Genomic DNA, 20,973 nt, shown 5'->3' with positions numbered 1-20,973 from the left:
CCTGATGGCTTTGCGAGTACATCCTGATTAAAGCTGAAAAACACAGGAGGAAAGGGGACAAAATCCAGACAGGCATCTGCACTCCAGGAAAAGGCCTTCTGATGGGGGGGCGAGGGGGAGGAGGAGGTGTGCGCGCATGGTGGAACAACCTAATCAAGAGGATTAAAGGCACAGGTGCATACCTCGGTATAGTGCAGCCAAAAAACTCGCAGGCACAAACAATGAAACAAGGACAAGGTCTGCGGGGCTGAGCGGAACAGGCATTTCAGAGTGACTAGAGAGGTTGGAAAAGAACAAAAGACGCTATAAATTTGCTGGGAGGGGTATAAATATGTCTGCAGGGGTGTTTTCCTGCTCGAACAAGCCTGGGGGAACAGCAGGATTGAAGCTAAGCATCCATTAGTCACATCCAGCATCACCAAGAGCCAAAGAGGATGGTCACCCCACAGCATCAACAGCATCTGGAAGACCAGTACCACCACTTTTAGAGAATGAGCTTGGACCAAGTTCGTATACCGCAACCAATTTTGGTCACACTGCTACGAAAAGTTGGATGTTGAGACTTTGGGGGGGGGGGGGAAATCAGAGAAGAGCAACTAAGATGATCAAAGGCCTGGAGACGAGAACATATGAAGAAACGGCTGCAGGATTTGGGTTTGGCTAGTCTAAAGAAAATAAGAATTAGGGGTGACATGATAGCAGTCTTCCAGTATTTGAGGGGCTGCCACAAAGAAGAGGGGGTCAAATTATTCTGCAAAGCACCAGAGGGCAGGGCAAGAAACAATGGTTGGAAACTGATCAAAGAGAGAAGCAACCTGGAATTGAGGAGAAACTTCCTAGCAATTAACCAGCGGAACAGCTTCCCTCCAGAAATCATGGGTGCTCCACCATTGGGGGTTTTAAAGAAGAGCCTAGACAGTCACTTATCTGAAATGGTATAGGTTCTCCTGCCTGAGCAGGGGGCTGGATTAGATGACCTATGGGGTCTCTCCCAGCTCATTCGTTCTATTCTATTCGAGTGGAGGTTCTGAAGGAGTCGAAGGATAGACCCCTGGTGGTCCTTCAACCACCTCAACTGGAGCAACTGAGGAGGAAGGAAAATGGAGTTTCCCAATCAGCCATAACCCCTGCAGCAAAGAAATATCTTCAGTGAATTGGAGGCTCATCCAGACAGGCATCAATTAGCTCTACTGAAACGTTGATCTCGGTCTTGATGTTGCAGCTGGAGTTGCAACATACCCTCTCTGTTTTGTGGGATTAACTGCGCTATTCTGATACATACATTCCGCTCCGTTCTTTCCATGTTGTTTACTTGCAGGATTTGTAGGCTGCCCAACGCTCAAGGTTATTTCCAGGAAGTTTACAGTAAAAAAGAAAAAACCCACCCCAAATTAAAGAAGATTCAAGCAGATGATTTTGACTTGTTCCCCTCGCACATATGTGCTAGTCGTTCCCAACTCTTGCTCATCTCCGTTTCTTAGCCGAAGAGCCAGCGCTGTCCGAAGATGTCTCCGTGGTCATGTGGCCAGCATGACTAAATGCCGAAGGCACACGGAACGCTGTTCCCTTCCCACCAAAGGTGGTCCCTATTTTTCTACTTGCATTTTTTACGTGCTTTCGAACTCCTAGGTTGGCAGAAGCTGGGACAAGTAACAGAAGTGTTACGTGGCACTAGGGATTTGAACCACTGAACTGTCGACCTTCTGATCGACAAGCTCAGTGCCTTAGCCACTGATCCACTGTATCCCACTATTTTTCAATCGCACAAGGCAAAAAGGAAGGCTCGAGTCCTAACCAAGGACCTAGGAACTGTTAAGGTAACGTCAGAGGATATAAGTTGTTCCAAGTAGGGTGGCTTTTTGTAGAATCAGAATGTTCAAGTCAGGTAAATTTAGAATTTCCAAATAGCGAGGTAGCCCTTTAGGTATTGCTCCAAGGGCTCCAATTACAATCGGGACAACACATGATTTCTTTTTCCACAGTCGCTCAACTTCAACTTTATATTATTATGTGGTTAATCTTTGGTGAGATTCACAGCCTTTGGGGCTGGTTGGTAGCTCAACAGCTCGAGTCCTAACCAAGGACCTAGGAATTATTATTATTATTATTATTATTATTATTATTATTATTATTATTATTAACATTGGGTTTTTTTTAAGTCCTTCACTGCAGTTTTTCTCAAAGTCTACGAGAGCATCTATCAACATATTTCTAGTCCTTTTAGCAGAGATGATAGAAGGAACAGGTAGCAGAGGGAAGCGGCCAACCCGAATAGACCAATCAACCCCCTGCCCACCTTGGAGTGGGAAAAGATGCGGAGGAAAGCAAAGAGGATCGGAGTCACAAAATTACTTACTGGGAGAAGGTGGCGGTCTCCGAGATTGATTCATAGACTTGTAAAATCTTCTGGGTTCCCCAAAGAAATTAAGCAACAAAGTTTTTTTTTTCTTTTTCTTTTTTCTTGTTTGTAAAAAAAAAAAAGGCAAACCAACCAACCAACCACTGGGAAGAAAAAAAAATTAAAGAAATTTGCAAAAAAGAAAAAAGGAGGGAGACTTAAGGGAAAGGAGGAAGTGGTGACGAAGGAAGAGAATGTGCCATCTTCAGTCTTCCTTGATGAGTTTTCATTGGCGTTCAGGGATCATAGAGTTTTCCCTCCCCAATACCTTCCGCCCCCACCATTTTTAAAAAAAAAAAAAAGAAGAAGAAGCAAAAATGAATGTCCCCTTCCCTCTGGCTATCCTTGGTTTCTGTCCGTTGCCTTCTGGAGTGTTTCTCGTCTGCATGCTGCGGGTGGATGGATGGATGGGTGGGTGAGAGGCATGGCGGCCTCCAGACGGCCACTTGACTTGGGCATCATCTGCAAGGTTTTTCGATTGTCTTTTTGCTGGGCTGTAGAGGTTGAGAGAGCTCCCGAAAGTCTGCTTCAAAAAATGACCCCCCGCTTCCGTTATCAAAGAAAGCAAGTTGATTGATTTCCCCCCCATCATATTTTCTTCCCCCCCCCTTTCCGTCTTTGTTTTTAAAGAAAGGGATATGGGGATGGGGTGGGGGTGTTCGCCTCTGTCTCCGTTCCCCTCCTTCTTTTCTTTCTTTTTCTCTTTTCTTTTTTTGTGTGTTTTGTTTTGTTTTCTTAGAAAAAAAAAAAAGCAAATGAACCAACCGAGAAATGAGCGAACGAACAAAAAGGGGTGTTTTTTTGTCATACGTGTGTGCATGTGAGTGTGTGCGTGTGTGTGTGATGGCGGGGGTTTTGTTTTGTTTTTGACTTCCATTAAATACAGAACTTGAAAAGTGTTCCAGAGAAAAGTGCTGCTAAAGTAGCTCTGAAAGAGATGGAGAGAGAGAGAGAGAGAGAGAGAAGGGAGGGGGGGAAAAACAGAAAGAAAACATTGATCAAAACACAGTCCACTCTTGGCAGGGCTCAAGTATTCATTTTGGCGCATGGAACCCAAGAGACTCATTGCCTTTTTGTCCAACAAATCTTTTCTTTGCAATCTACCATTTAGAGACCGGGTAAAAAGCACCTACTAAATATTTCCATGCTTATTTAGGCTGGACAGAAGATGGCTGATTGGCCCAGGGGTAAAACCTACTTACCTTTGCTACCGGTTCGCAAATGTGAGCGTGTGCATGAACAAGCTCGCTCCACTTGCACGGGCCAGCTCCGCACATGCACAGGACCTTCCGCGCATGCGCACAGCGTCAAATATGGACGTGATGACGTCCTGGCCGATGGGCGGAACCTGTTTCTGAGCATGCCTGCGAAGGTAAGTAGAACGGTGGGGGGGAGGGGGGAAGTCCGCTGTGCCATGCGATTTCGATTAGCTAGAAAGCAGTTAATCCTGCTTTCTAGCTAATATAAATCGCATGTCACAGCTGATCATCGGAAATACCAGTTTCCCTGTATCGGTAGCTTTTGTTTTACTACCAGTTCGGTCGAACCGGTCTGAACCGGTAGCATTTCACCCCTGAAGCCACTGAAGTGAAGGGCAGCCAGCATAATGTGGAATTATAACACTATAATAATATAAAATTATTATTCCCATCGTAAACAATATTCATGGGCAGAAAAGAACTGAGGCCTGTCCAAGGGGATGATCGGTTTCAGATTATACTTTGTGTTATTTAAAGATACACAAAGACCTAAATTAGGATACACCTGAAGGGATGGTAGAGGCAATCCTCATCTGATATTTGTTTAGTGACTGTTCAAAGTTACAATGGCCCTGAAAAAAAGTGACAACCAATCCTCGCTCTTATGACCACTGTGGTGTGTCCTTGGGCATGTGATCAAAATTTGGCTGCTTGGCAATCGGATTGTATTGACAATGGTTGCAGCTTCCATTGGAGAAACAAAAATTGTCACATGCTTGTTAAAATTATTTTAAAAATTTAAAACCAGGAAGGGTGGGGGGATAAACTTTTCTTTCCATTTTTCTTTTTCTTTCTTGAGGAAAATGGACAATTTATTATAGTCTTAATCATCTAAGTTTTGAATGTGAGGATTCTTTCTCTACTTGGAAGAAGTCAGATGTCATTCTTTGTATATATTTGTGCTTCCCTTTCTTTTTCTTTCTACCATTTCAATTTTCCCTTTTTACACTTTGTTGTTTCTCTTGATTGCTAAGTTAATGTGGTTTTGTTATGCTTATCCTCTGTAAAAGTCTAATAAAATTATTTGACAAACAATGAACGCAGCTTCCCAGGGCCATGTGATCGCCATTGGCAACCTACCAGCTTCCAACAAGCAAAGTCAATGTAGGAATAGATTTACTTAATGATTCATTTAACAACGGCAGTGATTTGCATAACAATCTGGGCAAAAAAAGGATGTAAAATTGGATCTCACTCATGTAACAACCCCCTGGCTTAGCAACAGGAATTGTGGTGCCAGTTGTGGCTGTAAGTTGAGGACTACCTGTACAGCTATCTCTAGGTCAGGGGTCTCCAACCTTGGCCACTTTAAGCCTGGTAGATTTTAATTCCCAGAATTCCCCAGCCAGCTTTGCTTTGCTGGCTGGGGAATTCTGGGAGTTGAGGTCTGCCAAGCTTAAAGTTGCCAAAGTTGGAGACCCCAACTCTAGGCAGTTCCATTTAAGACTGTAAAAAGGGCATTATCTTTTCGCATATCCTCTCCCAATAAAATAACAAAAAGGAAAATTAAAAAGGCAAAGGGGGTCCCTTGGATCAGATCTTATCATGTTCTTTAAAAACACATGAAGAACGGTTGCAGGAATTGGGTAAGAGCTGCAGTGGCACAGTGGCAGTATTACAGGCTACTTCTGCTGACTGCCAGCTGCCTACTATTTGGAAGTTTGAATCTCACCAGGCTCAAGGTTGACTCAGCCTTCCACCCTTCTGAGGTGGGTAGAATTAGGACACAGATTGTTGGGGGCAAGAGGCTGATTCTGTAAACTGATTAGAGAAGGCTGTAGAAAGCACTATGAAGTGGTATATAAGTCTAAGGGCTATTGGTAGTCTAGAGAAAAGAAGGACTAGGGATGACATGATAGAATTATTCCAGCATTTGACGGGCTGCCACAAAGTAGAGGGAGTCAACTTATTTTCCAAAACACCAGAAGGCAAGACAAGAAACAATGGATGGAAACTAATCAAGGAGAGAAGCAACCTGGAATTAAGGAGAAACTTCCTAATAGTGAGAACAATTAACTTTAGAAATTGTAGATGCTTCATTACTGGAGGTTTTAAAGAAAAGACTGGACAGCTACCTGTCGAAAATGGTATAGGGCCTCCTGCTTGAGCAGGGGATTGGACTAGAAGACCTCCAAGGTGCCTCCCAGCTCTATTCTGATTGTTTTAATTCTGCAGTGTTAGTGAACCATCACCACATCCATGAATTGTGCTCACCACCAAATCGGTCTTTAAGGTCCCCAAGGTGCTTTTTTGAAAGGCAACTGTTTTTTCATTGAAGATGTTTTGCTTCTCATGCAAGAAGCTTCTTCAGTTTGTCTTCAAGGAAAAAACAAAAGTCCAGCTGTCTTTTGAAAAAGGACCATTGGGACAACCATCACCTGGATAATTGAGAATCTCCACAGACATCAGTTTAGAACAGTGGTTCCCAACCTTTTTTTGGCTATGTCCCACCTAAGCATCTCTAATATCCTTATGAGCCCCACCCTCCCTGTGACATATAATTCTTACTTTACTCAAAAAATGAACTTAGTCATGGAGAGAAAGCCTAAAAGGCCATTAACTTGGTTTAAACAAGGTTCAAATTGCCCCCATTAAAAATCAAATCTCCCCCCCCCCCCCGTGGGGCCTGGACCCAGTGGTGGGTTTAAAACTTTTTTAGAACCTCTTCTGTAGGTGTGGCCTGCTTTGTGGGAGTGGCTTACCGGCCATTTGACCAGGTGAGAGTAGCTTGCCGGCCATGTGACTGGGTAGGTGTGAACAACTTGTAAAATGTGGTGAAACTCACTTAACAACGCTTTTGCTTAGCAACCAAAATGTTGACTCAGAAACTCTGGCATTTGAAGCACGCAAGTCTTAAAGCTGTCAAGTTACAAGACCCTTGCACCCCTAACCCTTTAGAAAAAAAACTCCAGGGCTGTTCAAACTTGACGGGTTTAAGACTTGTGGACTTCAACTCCCAGAATTCCTCCTCCAGTCATGTTGGCTCAGGAACTCTGGCATTGAAGTGTGCAAGTCCTAAAGCTGTCAAGTTACAAGACCCTCGCACCCCTAACCCTTTAGAAAAAAAACCCCAGGGGTGTTCAAACTTGACGGGTTTAAGACTTGTGGACTTCAACTCCCAGAATTCCTCCTCCAGTCATGTTGGCTCAGGAACTCTGGCATTGAAGTGTGCAAGTCCTAAAGCTGTCAAGTTACAAGACCCTCGCACCCCTAACCCTTTAGAAAAAAAAACCCAGGGGTGTTCAAACTTGACAGCTTTAAGACTTGTGGACTTCAACTCCCAGAATTCCTCCTCTGGCTCTTCATCTTGATGACGTGTGGACAGGCGGTGGGAGGGAGGGAGCTGGAACCGGTTCTAAACGGCACTGTAGATTTGTGGAACCTCTTCTATAGAAGAGGTTAGAACTGGCAGGAACCCACCCCTGCCTGGGCCCCACGTTAGGAACCACTGATCTATAATGAATGCTTCAGGGCAGAGGTGGCATCACATAATGGAACAACCAGTTTGCCCAGCAACGAAAATGTGAGCGTGCGCGCCTTCCGCGCATGTGCATGGCTTCAAAAACACGGCGATATAGAATCGAATAGCACTGGGGCAGGTGGGCACCCACTCGCTGGTTGGAACTACCGGTTCGCCCAAACCAGTCCGAACCGGTGGCAGCCTACCTCTGCTTCAGAGTCTTATTTGCTGGTTTGCCTAGCTGTACTCCTTTCCTGCGGCCTCAACTGACACAAATTGCTGGATTAATGTTTATCAGCTTCCTGATTCTAATTCCTGGGACCAGAAAGTTGTGACCTTCAAAGTGAGGAATAGCCTGAGGTCTAAGAGGATGCATCTGTATGTCTCTTGCTTGTATAGGGATGCGTGCATTTCAGTTTCATATCCCCTTTTTCTACACATCGGGTACTAACAGCCTCTCCCTGGCTAATCGGGACAAACTACCATGTTTCCCCATGTTTCTTTTGTCCCACGAAATATGGCCTTGGGCTTATTATAGGGGGAGGGCTTATTGTTTTGGGGTTGCCGGGCAGTTGCTCCCTTGCAAACTGGCTCCCGAAGAGCCGGGCACAGCCTCAGGGGCGAAGCAGCCATGAGTGAGTGACCACACTCACGAGCAGCCACCCGGCAAACCCCCTCTCCAGCCAGGCAGAGCGCCATTCACTGACCTAGGGGGTATCCCTAAGGCGCCAAGGCACGTGGCGCTCTGCCCGCTCTCCAGCTCTCGCGGCTTGGCACATTCGGGATACCCCCTAGGTCAGTGCATGGAGCTCTGCCTGGCTAGAGAAGGGGGCTGCGCGAGTGCCTGTTCTGCCCCCGCCGTGCTCCGAGCATAACTTCTTCTCCGGCTTCCAAACTCCAAAACTCGGCTGCCGAGTCTTTCAGCAGTGACCGCTCTAGGAGTGCGCTCTATGGTTGTGCGCTGGCTGCCAGACAGAGAGTCTTCCGGACAGAGAGGCTTGGCGCCTTCAGGATACCGCTAGGTCGGTGAGTGGTGCTCTGCCTTACCGGAGGAGGGGTTGTCCAGGGGGCTTATTTTCAGGAGTGGGCTTATATTTTTGCCCACGCGAAAAATGTGGCAAGGCGTTAGTTTCAGAACAGGTAGTATTTTCGGGGAAACATGGTAGGAGACAGAATTGTTCGCTCACAAGGCCTGGTTGAAGGAGAAATCCTTGATCTGAGGACAGAAAGAGTGAAAGATAAATACAACTCCCAAGGGAAGCTATTCCGGAGCTTGGGAGTGACAGACACCGCGTGAGATTTGGAAGTGAAACCTTTTGTCTCTCACTCTGCGTGTTTGGAATGTCAAAGAGGTGCGTATCCTGCTGTTTCAGAGCTCTTGAACTACCCTGTTTCCCCCAAAATAAGACCTCCCCGGATAATAAGCCCAATTGGGCTTTTGAGCACATGCACTAAAATAAGCCCTCCCCTAAAATATTTAAACGCATGCGCAGCTGGTCCCTGCCATTTCCTGGAGGGGGAGGGGAGAACATGCCCCATGTGCCCCACATGCACCTGCCATCCATGCAGAACGGCCTCGCGGAGGCGCTCCCACAAACCCTAGCTACCACGATTCTTCTCTTAGCGGCAGCTGCAAAAAGAGCAGCACGCCTAGCGACACTAAGGCTGGCAAATGTGTGCCAGAGATGGAACTTCCGGCCCTCTTTGGATCAGCTGATCCACGGGCTAAGGTTAAGGGGGTCTCTTGCACCTCAAAAATAATAAGACCTCCCCGAAAATAAGCCCAAGGACTTATTTCCGGGGGGGGTGTCAAAAGAAAATAAGACCCTGTCTTATTTTCAGGAAAACACAGTAGCTTTCAGGAGCCTCTGGGATAATCTGTCCCCCACTAAATATTATTTACTTATTTCAGTTTTAGTTTTCAATGCCTATCCTGCCTCTCTGCATATTACCTTTTAGGTGGCCAATAAAAGTAATGACGATACAGAAATACAATACACAGCCAAATAGCTTGTTTACAGGCAGCTAATCTCAACCCCTATGCTTGATGGAAGCTCTGAATTGAAAGAGCTGGATAGAGGGCATCCAAACATTTATAACCCCTTTCCCTGGTGGGTCTTCCTAGTAGTAGCTGGGCAGAATTTCTGAAGCAGAAAAGAGACCACGAGGGCTAGATAGGCCTGTGGAGGCCGAGGATCAAGCGCAGGGTTCAGAGAGACCACATTTATCTTCCTACTCCCCTCCTTCCTTTTAGGGACGTGTTTAAATGATAGCAAAACAACAGCTACCCCTGGTGAGGTTCACACCATGCTAAGACAGGAGGAGGGTTTGAAAACCACCAAATCTGGGTGGCAACCCTGGAGCTGACCTGAACGAAGCCATCTTGGAGCTTCAGTGTTGCCACACTGCAGCTGAGGGACAGGGAGGGGGGGATTTGAGATAGTTGGGACTTTGTAGCCAAAATAAAATACTTGGGACCCAAGGACATTCCCATGCCTGGTCGGAGGAAGGAGGAGTGATGTCACCAGGCAACCAGACAGAGCCGTGATTGGACCATGTGACTGATTTGTTTTGAGAAAGTGAAAAACTTTTGCTTTTAATTAGGTGAAAACCACGGGAATCTTCAGAGTCGGTTTTCCCCAGATCTGTGCCAATATGATATATCCAATAAAGCTATTCTTTGAGGAATCTACCTGCCTTGGAGTTTGGCTTGCTAAGCCAGTGGTGGGATTCGGCTGACTCGCACCTTTTCAGGAGAACCGGTTGTTAACTTTCTAAGCAATTCGGAGAACCGGTTGTTGGAAGAAATCTCACTTTGTTTTTTCCCCACTTTCCAGGGCTAATCCTGTAAGGAAGGAAACATTCTGGCGTCGTTTCTAGCCTAATCTTTATTGCCCTGCTTACAGAAACTGCCTCTCCATTGAACCCTTGTTACATTGTCACAGCTAAGGTGAAGCGCCCATCGATCTGAGTGATGTTGAGTTGGCCACGCCCACCCAGTCACATGACCACTGAGCCACGCCTACCCAGCTGGTCATTAGGGCAGAGAACCGGTTGTTAAATTATTTCAATCCCACCACTGTATGGGTCTTTTACTCAGAACCCTGACATTAAACCGACTCTACACTGGGTTTGGGCAAAACACCGAAACAGTGATGTAAGTTCCAGTTGAGCATAACATACAAACCCAGTCACTGCTTCTGTTCCAGAATACAGGTAGTCTTCAACTTATGGCCATTTGTTCAGGGACTGTTCAAAGGCATGGTGGTGCTGAATGATGGGACTTACAACTGGCCCCCAGAGTTACAGTGGTTGCAGCATCTCATGGGTGCCATGACCAAAATCCAGGTGCTTGGTAGCATTTACAACCACAGGTATTCTTCAGTTCCCCCCACATGCCGATTTTCAACCTTATCTATGCCACTTCACCCCCTGTGCTTCGCAGCCCCTGTCATCCTAGTTGACCTCTGCTGCCAGCCTTGTCCAAGGCTTTCTTCCCAAGGTCTTGGATGGCAGTTTCCTCGCAAGATTTGGGGAAGATGGCTGCACAGGGTCAACAGCTACGGTGCTCCAAGAAGCCCCTGAGCTGCAGTGTGGCAAGCAGCCTCATAGCTACGTAGTTCTGGGGGTTGTTTGCCATCCCATAAGGCAGAGTGCAGAGCAGCCAAAAGGGCCGAGATGGGGAGAGATAGGCAAGGAGGGAGCGTCCTTTAGCTTATACAGCAGAAGGACAGGCAGAACTTGGAGGCAGAGTCAAAAGAGTAATCAGCCTGGAGTCATTAGCTATAAATCAGGGGTGTCAAATTCAACTTCATTGAGGGCAGCATCAGGGTTGTGTTTGACTGTGTGTGTGTGTTTGTGTGTGTGGCCAGGGTGGGCATGGTCATCTTGACACCACTTGTGTCAGGGGGCACATGTGGTGGCCCAGGCGCTCTGCCAGCAAAAACAGGCTCCCGAGCACCATTTTCAGCTAGAATGGCTTCCTGCAGTCCTCTGTGCGTGGCCCTCCTGGCTGCGCTTTGCTGGCAGAGGCACTGCGGGCTGGTCCTTTACTGTTTCCAGGGCAGCCCCACAGGCCAGATCTAAGCACTGTGCAGGCCACACCCATGGGCCTTGAGTTTGACACCTCTGTTACAAATGGTCTAAATCCGACCCCTCTTGAATTCCATTAACTGTTGTCTTGTGTCAATTTAGCCATGGCCATTAGTATTAGATTCTTGTGTACAGGTACTCCTTGACTTACTACCAATCATTTAATGAGCATTCAAAGTTACAATGGCACTGAAAAAGGAGACACAACTATTCTTATGCTTCTGACAGTTGCACCATCCCCACCATCACACGATCAAAATTCAGGTGCTTGACAACTGGTTCATATTATGACAGTTGCCGTGTCCCAAAGTTACGTCTGACAAGTAAAGTCAATGGAAAATCCAGATTCACTTAACCACCAGGCTACTCACGTTTAACAAGAGCAAGCAGTGACTTGTTAAACAATTGTGGCAAGAAAAGTTGTAGAACAGGGCAAACCACACCCCAGTCTTACTCAGCAATGGAAATTTGGGGATTGATTGTGGTTGTAAGTCAAGGACTACCTATATAAAAGGTAAAGGTTCCCCTCGCACATATGTGCTAGTTGTTCCCAACTCTAGAGGGCGGTGCTCATCTCCCTTTCAAAACCGAAGAGCTAGCGCTGTCCAAAGAGATCTCCATGGTCATGGGGCCAACACGACTAAAACGCGGCGCTAGGGATTCGAACCGCCAAACGTCTGACCTTTCTGATCGATAAGCTCAGCGTCTTAGCCACTGAGCCACCGCATCCCTGTTGCCTGTATAGGCATGAGCAATAAATCCTTTTAACTGGAACTTAATAGGGGAGCCTGATTCTTTGCATCCGACCCGTAACCAAGGCTCAGGGCTGGGAAGTACAAGCCTGCAATGGCTTGGATTAGACTGGATTCACAGCTAACAACCGATGGGATTCATTTAACAACAGAACTGCCAGGATTGTCATCGCTAAGTGATGCGGTCATAGGGTGTCATGCTTTACGATTGCATATCTTAGCAATGGAAATTCTTGTCCTGATTGTAGTCCTAAATGGAGAACTACCTGTAAATATGGTTTTCAGCTATGGTTTTCCCAGTTGCAATGGATGGCTGTGAAAGTTTCACTATAAGAAAAGCTGAGCGCCAAAGAATGGAGGCCTTTGAACTCTGGTGCTGGAGAAGACTCTTGCGAGTCCCTTGGACTGCAAGGCGACCCAACCGATCAGTCCTAGAGGAGATCAACCCTGACTGCTCTTTAGAAGGCCAGATCCTGAAGAGGAAACTCAAATACTTTGCCACCTAATGAGAAAGAAGGACTCCCTGGAGAAGAGCCTCATGCTGGGAACAATTGAGGGCAAAAGAAGAATGGGACGACAGAGAATGAGGTGGCTGGTCTGGATGGAGACACTGAAGTAGTCGGCGTGAGCTTAAATGGACTCCAGAGGATGGTAGAGAACAGGAAGGCCTGGAGGAACATTGTCCATGAGGTCGTGATGGGTCGGACACAACTTCGCAACTAACAACAACAACCTGTAAATATATCCTTCCTGTAATTTTGGACGGACGTTCTCTGGAAAGGTGTACCAGGAACTTCTGTTGATTTGCAGCTATCTGAAGATCTTTTACGGACTGTGTTTGCATGATATGCGCCAAAGGTGCTTTTTTCCGAAAGGCAACTAGATTTTCTTGGTTTTTTTCTTTGAACACATTTCACTTCTTCTCCAGAACTGAAGAAGCTTCTTGGATGAGAAGTGAAACGTTTTTAAAGACAACAAAACAAGAAAGTCCAGTCGCCTTTTGGTTAAAAAAAAACAAAAACACCTTTGGGATAACCATGGCTCTCAATAGACCTTTGCACGACATGTTTACTCATGATTAACTGGACCACGGTTTTATGGAATGAATCCCCTTTTCTACATTTGCACAAGACACGGAAGCTTAAACTAGCCACCGGCTGAGTTTGCAAAAGGTGGTCAGCTAAAATGTGGGGCGAAAGAGTTGTGATTCAGACACCACACGAGCAATCTTCGGAAAGAATATTGCTAAACCGGATGGACTCTTTGTGGTGACATCTAAAAGTGGTTATATAACACTCCCTTTTTTTTTTTAGGACTTGCACACAAGAGGCAGATTACGAGTCAGCGTAACTCAAGGGTGACACCGTTCTGGGATTCCTGCTCCACCTAACTTTATTGCTGTGAACGTTCTTTTCATTAAGAAAAATAAATAAAAGCTGGCATGATACAAAAGCAAAGCCCCAGACTAGCCTTCAATTACAGGAACGCCTCTGGATTCTGCATGAAGGTCCATAAAGCTACAGGTTGCCATAGATTGGTCTGGAAATGTACCCATCTAGCGCCAAGGCCAAAGATAAAACGAAGCTGGGGCACAGGAAAGGGGGAGAAGATGGGGAGGGATGCTGGGGAGCACCCTTGCCTTTGATAGGGAACAGCTGCTCACTGTGACTTGTCCTTTTATGCGTGCCACGTCTGTGGTCTCGGTGGCTGTTTGTGTGAGCCGTGAACTCATCACTAGTTTCTGCAACTCCAAATATGCTTGCTAGATCTACACCAGGGGTGTCAAACTCTATTTCATTGAGGGCTGCATCAGGGTTGGGTTTGATCTTGGGTGTGGGTGTGGGTGGGGTGGGGTTGGCCAAGGTGGGCGTGGGCAGAATGACATCACTCATGTTGGAGGGGGCACCTGTGGTGGCCTGAGCAAACCAGTGAAAATGGGCTCCCGAGCTCCGTTTTAGGCTGCGACAGCCTCCTGCAACTCTCTGCCAGCGAAAACGGAACTCCATTTTCGCTGAGAGAGGCACCACGGACCGTTCCTTTGTTGTTTCCAGAGTGGCCCTGTGGGCCAGATCTAAGCACCTGGAGGGCCAGATGTGGCCCACGGGCCTTGAGTTTGACACCTCTACGTAAAACCTCTGCCTGCATGAGAGTGTGTGCTACAGGTAATCTTCCACTTACAACCATTCATTTACTGACTGTTCAAAGTCACAATGCCACTGAAAAAAAGTGACAATTTTTCACACATGACCATGGTAGCATCTGTATGGGTCACACGATCAAAATTCATGACACTTGACAATTAGCTTGTATTAAGGATGGTTGCAGTGTCGTGGGGGGGGGGGGTTCATGTGATCACCTTTTGCGCCCTTCTGGCAAGCAAAATTGATGGGGAAAGCAAGCTTCACTTTACAACCGCCGTTACTAACTTAAAACAACTGCAGCAATTCAAAGAACGACTGTGGCAAGGAAGGTCATTAAAAGGGGACAAAAAGTCACTGCACTGTCTTGCTTGGCAACGGAAATGCTGGGCTCAGTTGTGGTCCCATCTCAAGGACTACCTATATTGGCATCGTCCTAGGACAGTGTTCCTCAATCTTGACACAACTTTTAAGATGTGAGAACTTCAACTCCCAGAATTCATAAGCCAGCATTACTCTAAATCAGTGTTTCTCAACCTTGGCGACTTTAAGTCCTGGGGACTTCAACTCCCAGAATCCCCAGCCAGTTGGCTGGGGAATTCTGGGAGTTGAAGTCCCCAGGACTTAAAGTTGCCAAGGTTGAGAAACACTGCTCTAATTGTTGGCTGAATTGTCAGAGAATTCTGGAATTGAAATCCACATATCTTAAAGAGGCTAAAGTTGAGAAACACTGCCCTAAGTTCAAACTCCTGTCCGGGAGCCGTTCGCCAGTTGGTATCTGACTTTGTGTCTACCATTACAAAAGACCCCCTTTTATAAAAAACACCCCACAGAGGACCCTGTTTATTTGTTTTCATCCCCACTGTGCCGTGAGCCTCTTTGCTAGCTCCATTGGCATAATGATGATGATGATGAGCTCCCAAGCCCACTCCGTCCCCGCACCCCCGCTGCCCTCCCTCCCAGCTCTTCCTCAGGCACCTACCCTGAAACAAAACCTCGTGTCTGGTTGGCACTTCAGATGACACTACAAGGAGGTGACTGTGAATGTGTCCTCGGGATGCTGTTCTAGCATTGGACCCAAAAACCCGCTCTTCTGGGGTGCGGTCATGATTGGGTGCCCTTGGGGTGCAAAGCTGGGGTACCTATAGTTGTCCTGCAGCGGCAGCATCGAGTCTCTCGGGACCGGGGAGATATTTAAGTCATTCATCAAGGGGCAAATATAGGCTCCTCGGTGATGAGCCCTTGCCATGTCCATGGGCTCCTTCTCGCTCTTGGAAGGGTTGCTGCTGGCGGGGCTGGTCAAATGGGGGTTGAGGCAGGAAGCCTCGGGACTCCTCCCCATGAAGTCTACCAGCATGCCCACGCCAGCTTTGTTGTCATAGGGAGGGCTGCGGGTGCTGGCAGTGGGCGAATACCAATAGCTGGGGTTTTTACAGCTGGGAGAATCATAGTGCGGCTGAGACATGGAGAGGTCCCGGCAGGCCATGTGGGTGGCTGAGTGGGGCAAGCCGGCCACCCCGGCGAGGCCGTGTTTGAGCGAGTCACAGGCCGGAAGCTTCCGGAGGTCACTGGGCCGCAAGTCCTCTTTGAAGGCCAGGGTGGGGGAGCAGTTGGGCGAGAAAGCTTTCTGCAAGCTGGCTTCGAACACCGCCTGCTGAGGGGCAGCCAGCTGGTGGGGCAGGGTGGGGAAATGCTTGCTCTCCAAGTCCGTCTGCCCCAGGCTGGGGGAGTCACTCTGGAACCCTTGCCCAAAGGTGCCGTCTGAAGGCGTGGAAGGATTCATGGAGTAGGGCCCGGTGTAGTCACAAGGATCGCGTTCACTGAGCCCAAAGCTCCGGGATTGTGAAGGCAACGGCGACATGCTGCTGTCCCCGCTGTAGTAGTCTAGTCCCAAATCTGTGCTGTCTTGAAACAGCGGGTTCACCGACTGGGATTTGGTGGGGAACTTTGCTTTGCCTGTGCCTCTTTCTTTTTTGGAGGCACAGGCACCTCGGGAACCCCGTGGCTGCCGAGCACCGGTCCCTCGCTTGGAGGGGTAGCCCCCAGTGGAGAAGCTGAGATGGGCAGTGTCAAATATGTCCACTTTCTTTCGCCTGCCCCGTCCTGGCTTGGAGTTGCTGTGGAATAAAACGCTCTGGTTCCAGTTATAACCTGGGGCTGAAGAAGACTCATTCCAGTCCATCATCAGTTTCTCCAAGCTCGAGAGGCTGGACTGCCCTTCACTAGATGAAGCCTCACTGTTGGCCCTCCTGTAGCCGGATGGCTGGTTGAACTGGGTACTGTCGGAGGAGGATTCGGAGAAGGTCTCAGAGACTGTCTGCTGCTTGGCCTTCTGGGGTGTATAGTTAGAGATGTCTAGGATGACGTTGGGTTCATTGATGTGGCAGTCAAAGCCCGGGTTGTAGAGTTGACTGAAGGACTCAGAGTTCCAGTCCAGGCCGTAGCTTTGCCGGAAAGCCCATTGAGAGGCACTAGGGAACTGCCTACAGTTCTCCGGTGAGGGCTGGAAGGGGATTGAACTCTTAGGGACCATGTAACCCCCTGGCGATACAGTGCTTGCCCGGCTGTCACACCTCATGGGGGTATGAGAGGAGCTGGAGAACTGGCTGGGATCGGAGCTGTTGAAGAAAGAGGGCTTACTCAGGGACATGCTGGGCCCTGTAGTCTGCTGGGTGTAGCTGACACTGTGGGCACTGCTTGGGGAGGAGGGCAGGCTATTGCCACCGCCGTAGTTGAAGCTGCAGTCCTTGTTGTTGGGACAGTCTTGGGTGGCATGGTAGGACTTCCCTTGCTGAAACAAGCTGGCAGGAGTCACACTTTGTCCTCCGGTACTGCCATAGTTGCCATATTGTGCATAGCTGGAGGCTGTGGTGGAGTGAGTAGTGGGAGACCTGGAGACAGCCGAGAGAGATGCCAGCTTCTGGAAGGCATCTGGGTCACGGCACTCCGAAGCAGCCTGGGACAGGTTGTAGCCTGTTGCTCGGTTGGGAGGGAATGACTGCCGGCTGACTGTGTGGAAGGGCACCTCGCTCGCGGCAGTTGTGGTGGTAGAAGAGGGTGTGGCTTTCCCACCCCGGCTTGAGTAAGACGCCATGCCTCTCTGGGTTGCGATAGCATTGGGTGGGGCTGTATATGTGGTGGAGGATTTCCGCGAAGCAGAGCGAGAGTTGGAGAGGGCAAAGTCCAGCAGGTCAGAGGAGTCATCGGAATCCAACAGGGAACGGAAATAGCCTGTGAAAAGGCTCTGCCTTTCCTGGCTGAGTTCAGACTGGGATGATGGATTGCTCCCTCCATAAAAGCCAGTTCGGCTTGAGGAACTTGACTCCACGGTTGAGGAGTGGAAGGTCCGGGAATCGCTGCCTTGGTAGCTGCAATTCCTATTGGCTTGACTGGAAAGGTGTCCTTGGTGGGACATCCAAAGACTTTCTTTTTCTCCACACCATTCTGAGGACCCATCACTGAAGTTCTGGTTGGGGTTCTGCTCAGGAAACAAGACTCCATTTTTGCGAGATCGCCTCTTTCTTTTGGGCTTCTCCATGGAGTCCGGCTCTGGACGGCCTCTCTTCCGGGGATGAGTTGGGTCGACATGCATGGCCGTCCCCAGAACCCCCTTCTTTTTGCCAATGCCTTCGAAGAAATCGCTGAAGGAGCAACGGGAGGAACGGGCGGAGTGGCTCCCTCCACGCCCAAACCCGCCTCCTTTGCCTCCTCGTCTGCGGAAGCCTTGTACTCGGTGCAAAAAGTGGGAGATGCTCTGAGTGTCAGGAGCCTGGTGGATGGAGTCAGGCTCACTTGGGGTCCAGCAGCGGGGTGGGGAGCAACGAGCGGAGCACTGGCTCTGGCGGTTGAGGAAGGCTAGCTTGGCCAGGACATCTGAATAGTCCGCTTTACTGTCATTGGTGTCTGCAACGTAAGAGGGCTGTGGGGAAGCCAACTTCTGTTTCCTCCGCCTCCGTTTCTTCACTTCTGGGGCAGGCTCCTTAGGTTTGCAGGGCCCAAGCATCAGGTTTTTGGGAGGCCTTCCCCTCTTGCGCTTCAGGATGATGGGCATTTCTCCTGGAGGAAAAACCACCACCACATTCCGGCCATTGTTTTTCATCTTCAGCAGTGGGGTGGGCTCTAGAGAATGGGAGATGGCAACCTCTTTGCCCTCTACATTCAAGCTACTGTTGAGGGAGGACACTTTGTACGTTGTCTTGTTCCTCCTCCCAAGAGAGACGGGAATCTTGGCCATCTTGACCACCATCCGACGGATGCCACGGCATTTGGGCTTTGGGGGATTCAGGAGGGCAGAAGCCTTCTGCCCATCTTCTGACTCCAAAGGGGAAACAATGGGATCTGCTACTTCATTTGCTGTAATGGTGGTCACTGCCATCCTGGCTTCTTCTGGCCGTGCCATGACCACCTCCACTGGTACAGCCATGGGGAGGACTTGGCGGTCAGTGACAATCTCTGTTCGCTGCCCTCGGCCTCCCCGACGACGACGACAGAGTATCTTTGGTTTATCTGTTCTCCGTAGAGCGTATTTCCTGTGATCATCCCTTCCCCGCCCAGCCCCTCGCCTTACTACTCCTCTTAAGGAGCACCCTCCAAGGCGGCCTCCAGGTTGTACCGGGTGTTCTCCTGAAGACTCCTGTCTTTCCAGATGGGGCTGAGAGTCTAGCAACTTGGGCAAAGGGGAAAGCAGCTGGGCCTCTGCATCCAGGAGCTGGGACTGGGAATCAAGCAACTGGTGGTCCAGGGTCCCTAAAGACTGGAGCCCCAGAGGCTCAGAAAGGGGTTCTAGGGATTGGAGAGATAGTGACTCAGAAAGAGGTTCTAAAGTCTGAAGCTCCAGAGGTTCCAGAGGCTGCAGCCCCAGTGGTGCAGGCAAGGGATCCACTGTCTGCAGGGCCAACGGTTCTGGAGGCGGCTCCAGAGACTTCGAATCTACTAGCTGGGGTTGGTGTTCTAGAGACTGTGAGCCAATTAAGTGAGACCTTGACTCAGCCCCTTGGCTTTCTAGCAGCTGACGGTGGGATTCCGAATGCTGATCTAATAACTGAGGTCCGGGACATGCCAGAGAAGCCAGTTCGCTCAGGATATCTGTATTGGTTAGTTCAGGATAATCATTCGTCTCAGACTCTGAGCTGCTAGCTTCGTCAAGGCTACTAGGGGCCTTCAGAACAGGACTACTCTGGCTAATTTGGTCCTGGGCACCTCGAGTGTCCCCTTCCATTTCTCCCGCATAATGGCTAGGTTGAGTCTGTTTGAGGAGCTCCGCTTTGGTGCTGCTTTGCACTGCCAGCTCCTCGGGACTGCGGATGCTGTTGGCCAGCATGGGGGAGGAGTAGAAGCTATAATGAAGACCTTGTCCTCGGCCTTCCTCACTAAGCGGCAGATGGCTATCAAATTGCAAGCCGCTGCAGTCTAAGTGAACGCCACAGCTCTTCAAGTCCTGGGAGAGTCGGTCAATGTCCTTCATAATGTCTATGAGCTGCACCACAGGGTAGAGGTTGATTCTGCCGTTGCCACACTTGCTTTTCAACAGGGAGATGATGCTATCGATGTTACACCTCCCCGAGGCCAAGGTGGCATTGGAGAAAGTTTTGGCAGCTCTGTCTTGTGTGGTGGTTTCCTCCAAGTCTTGGACGTCAGCAGGGCAGGCAGGAACACTGGATGCCAGCAAGTCTTCAGACTTGACGTTGCTCTGGGTATGGAGGCTTTTGTACCTCTCGGCTGCCTCTGTTTGGTGCAAGGAACTAGATTTGTGCTCTTGACTTAACACAGTGCAAGAACCTTCTGGGAAGCTGAGCATGCTATACGGCAAGGCTTTCTCTGCCAGGCACACCGATGTCTTTTGCCCAGGATGTCCGGACTGATAGAACTTTGGCTCTTGGGTGTAGTCAGAAGAGGAAGTGCCACGAAAAGCACCTCCGGTCGACAGTACTGGTGACCCCTGGGATTTCAGCCGCTTCCTCAAGTCATCTTCACTCGCATGCCTCTTGGTGGAACAATTGCTCGGATGGACATCTGGAAATGTGCTGCCTGGGCCTGGAAGAGGAAGAAGGAAGGTGTTAAGTTCCTTGGCAACAGCCCTGGGTTTGCCACCAAGTCTGAAACATCCACTCCCCTCTTTTCTATGTAAAATGGAAGAAATGGCTAACCCATTCTGCAAGGTCACCCCATGGGATATTTCTCCCGCTCTTCTCTACACATCTTTGTGACACTACTGGGAGCAGAAAAAGTATCACAGAATAATATTACAAGCGGAGAGGGGAATATTCTTGTACATTATAAAAGAATTCAATAGATAGTATCGCCAAAAATTGTAGCCTCTTTTGAGTTTTCCTACACTACTTAAGATGTAGACCTTTCAAGCTGGGTTACCATGTTTGGCAGCTTTCCCACCACTTGCTTGAGTCTGTTTTCATGCTTGGAACTGGATTTTTATAATATACTTTATGCACCTACCATTGGGTTGATCTACTCGGGCTAGAGGAGACACCGCAAGGAAGAAGCAGAGGCAACTTCCAAGCATTCTTCTCCTCCATCAATGACTGGAGGACAAGCAGTTTACCCATTCTCTCCTCTGTCACCATAGAAAAACAGAAGACATTTGGAAGTTGGGACAGACTTTCAAGCTCTGTTCTTCCATCACTTGGAAGAGGGAGTTGCATAGACATCGTGGATGAGACACACACTTCCACCACGTCTACGCTATTGTCTTCATAGTTAGAAAGGGGGGTGAACATTGCCCCAATCAAAGTATCTAGCATGCAAATATTCTGCTCCTATGAAAAACTTTGTAGGTTGATCTTGCTCCCTTGCCTAAGAAATTAGGGGATCCTCTATTGTTATTAGTGAAACCTCTGTGCAGATAACAGTAAAGGGT

The 20,973-nt window shown here is 48.6% G+C and overlaps 1 protein-coding gene across 6 annotated transcripts in view; it reads right to left on the bottom strand.

The window, feature by feature from the left end:
• AHDC1 (AT-hook DNA binding motif containing 1) overlaps window positions 1–20,973 on the bottom strand; it is a 276,060-nt gene that overhangs the window by 12,697 nt on the left and 242,390 nt on the right. For 5 of the 6 annotated variants that reach the window (XR_014176139.1, XR_014176140.1, XR_014176141.1 and 2 more), the window contains 2 exons: window positions 15,082–20,132; window positions 2,357–3,326 (listed from right to left, as the gene is read on the bottom strand). Coding sequence is in view for 1 of the 6 variants with exons in the window: in XM_081961913.1 (XP_081818039.1) it covers window positions 15,124–20,132 (5,009 nt within the window). In the remaining 5 variants the exon portion in view is untranslated. The remainder of the gene's footprint in view (window positions 1–2,356; window positions 3,327–15,081; window positions 20,133–20,973) is intronic. The other variant, XM_081961913.1, reaches the window with a different exon arrangement.

This window comes from Natrix helvetica, assembly GCF_964273705.1.
Source record: "Natrix helvetica genome assembly, chromosome: 9".
NCBI lineage: Eukaryota > Metazoa > Chordata > Lepidosauria > Squamata > Natricidae > Natrix > Natrix helvetica.
The sequence above is the reverse complement of the archived record's forward strand: the minus strand, read 5'-3'. Positions and strand labels throughout refer to the sequence as shown.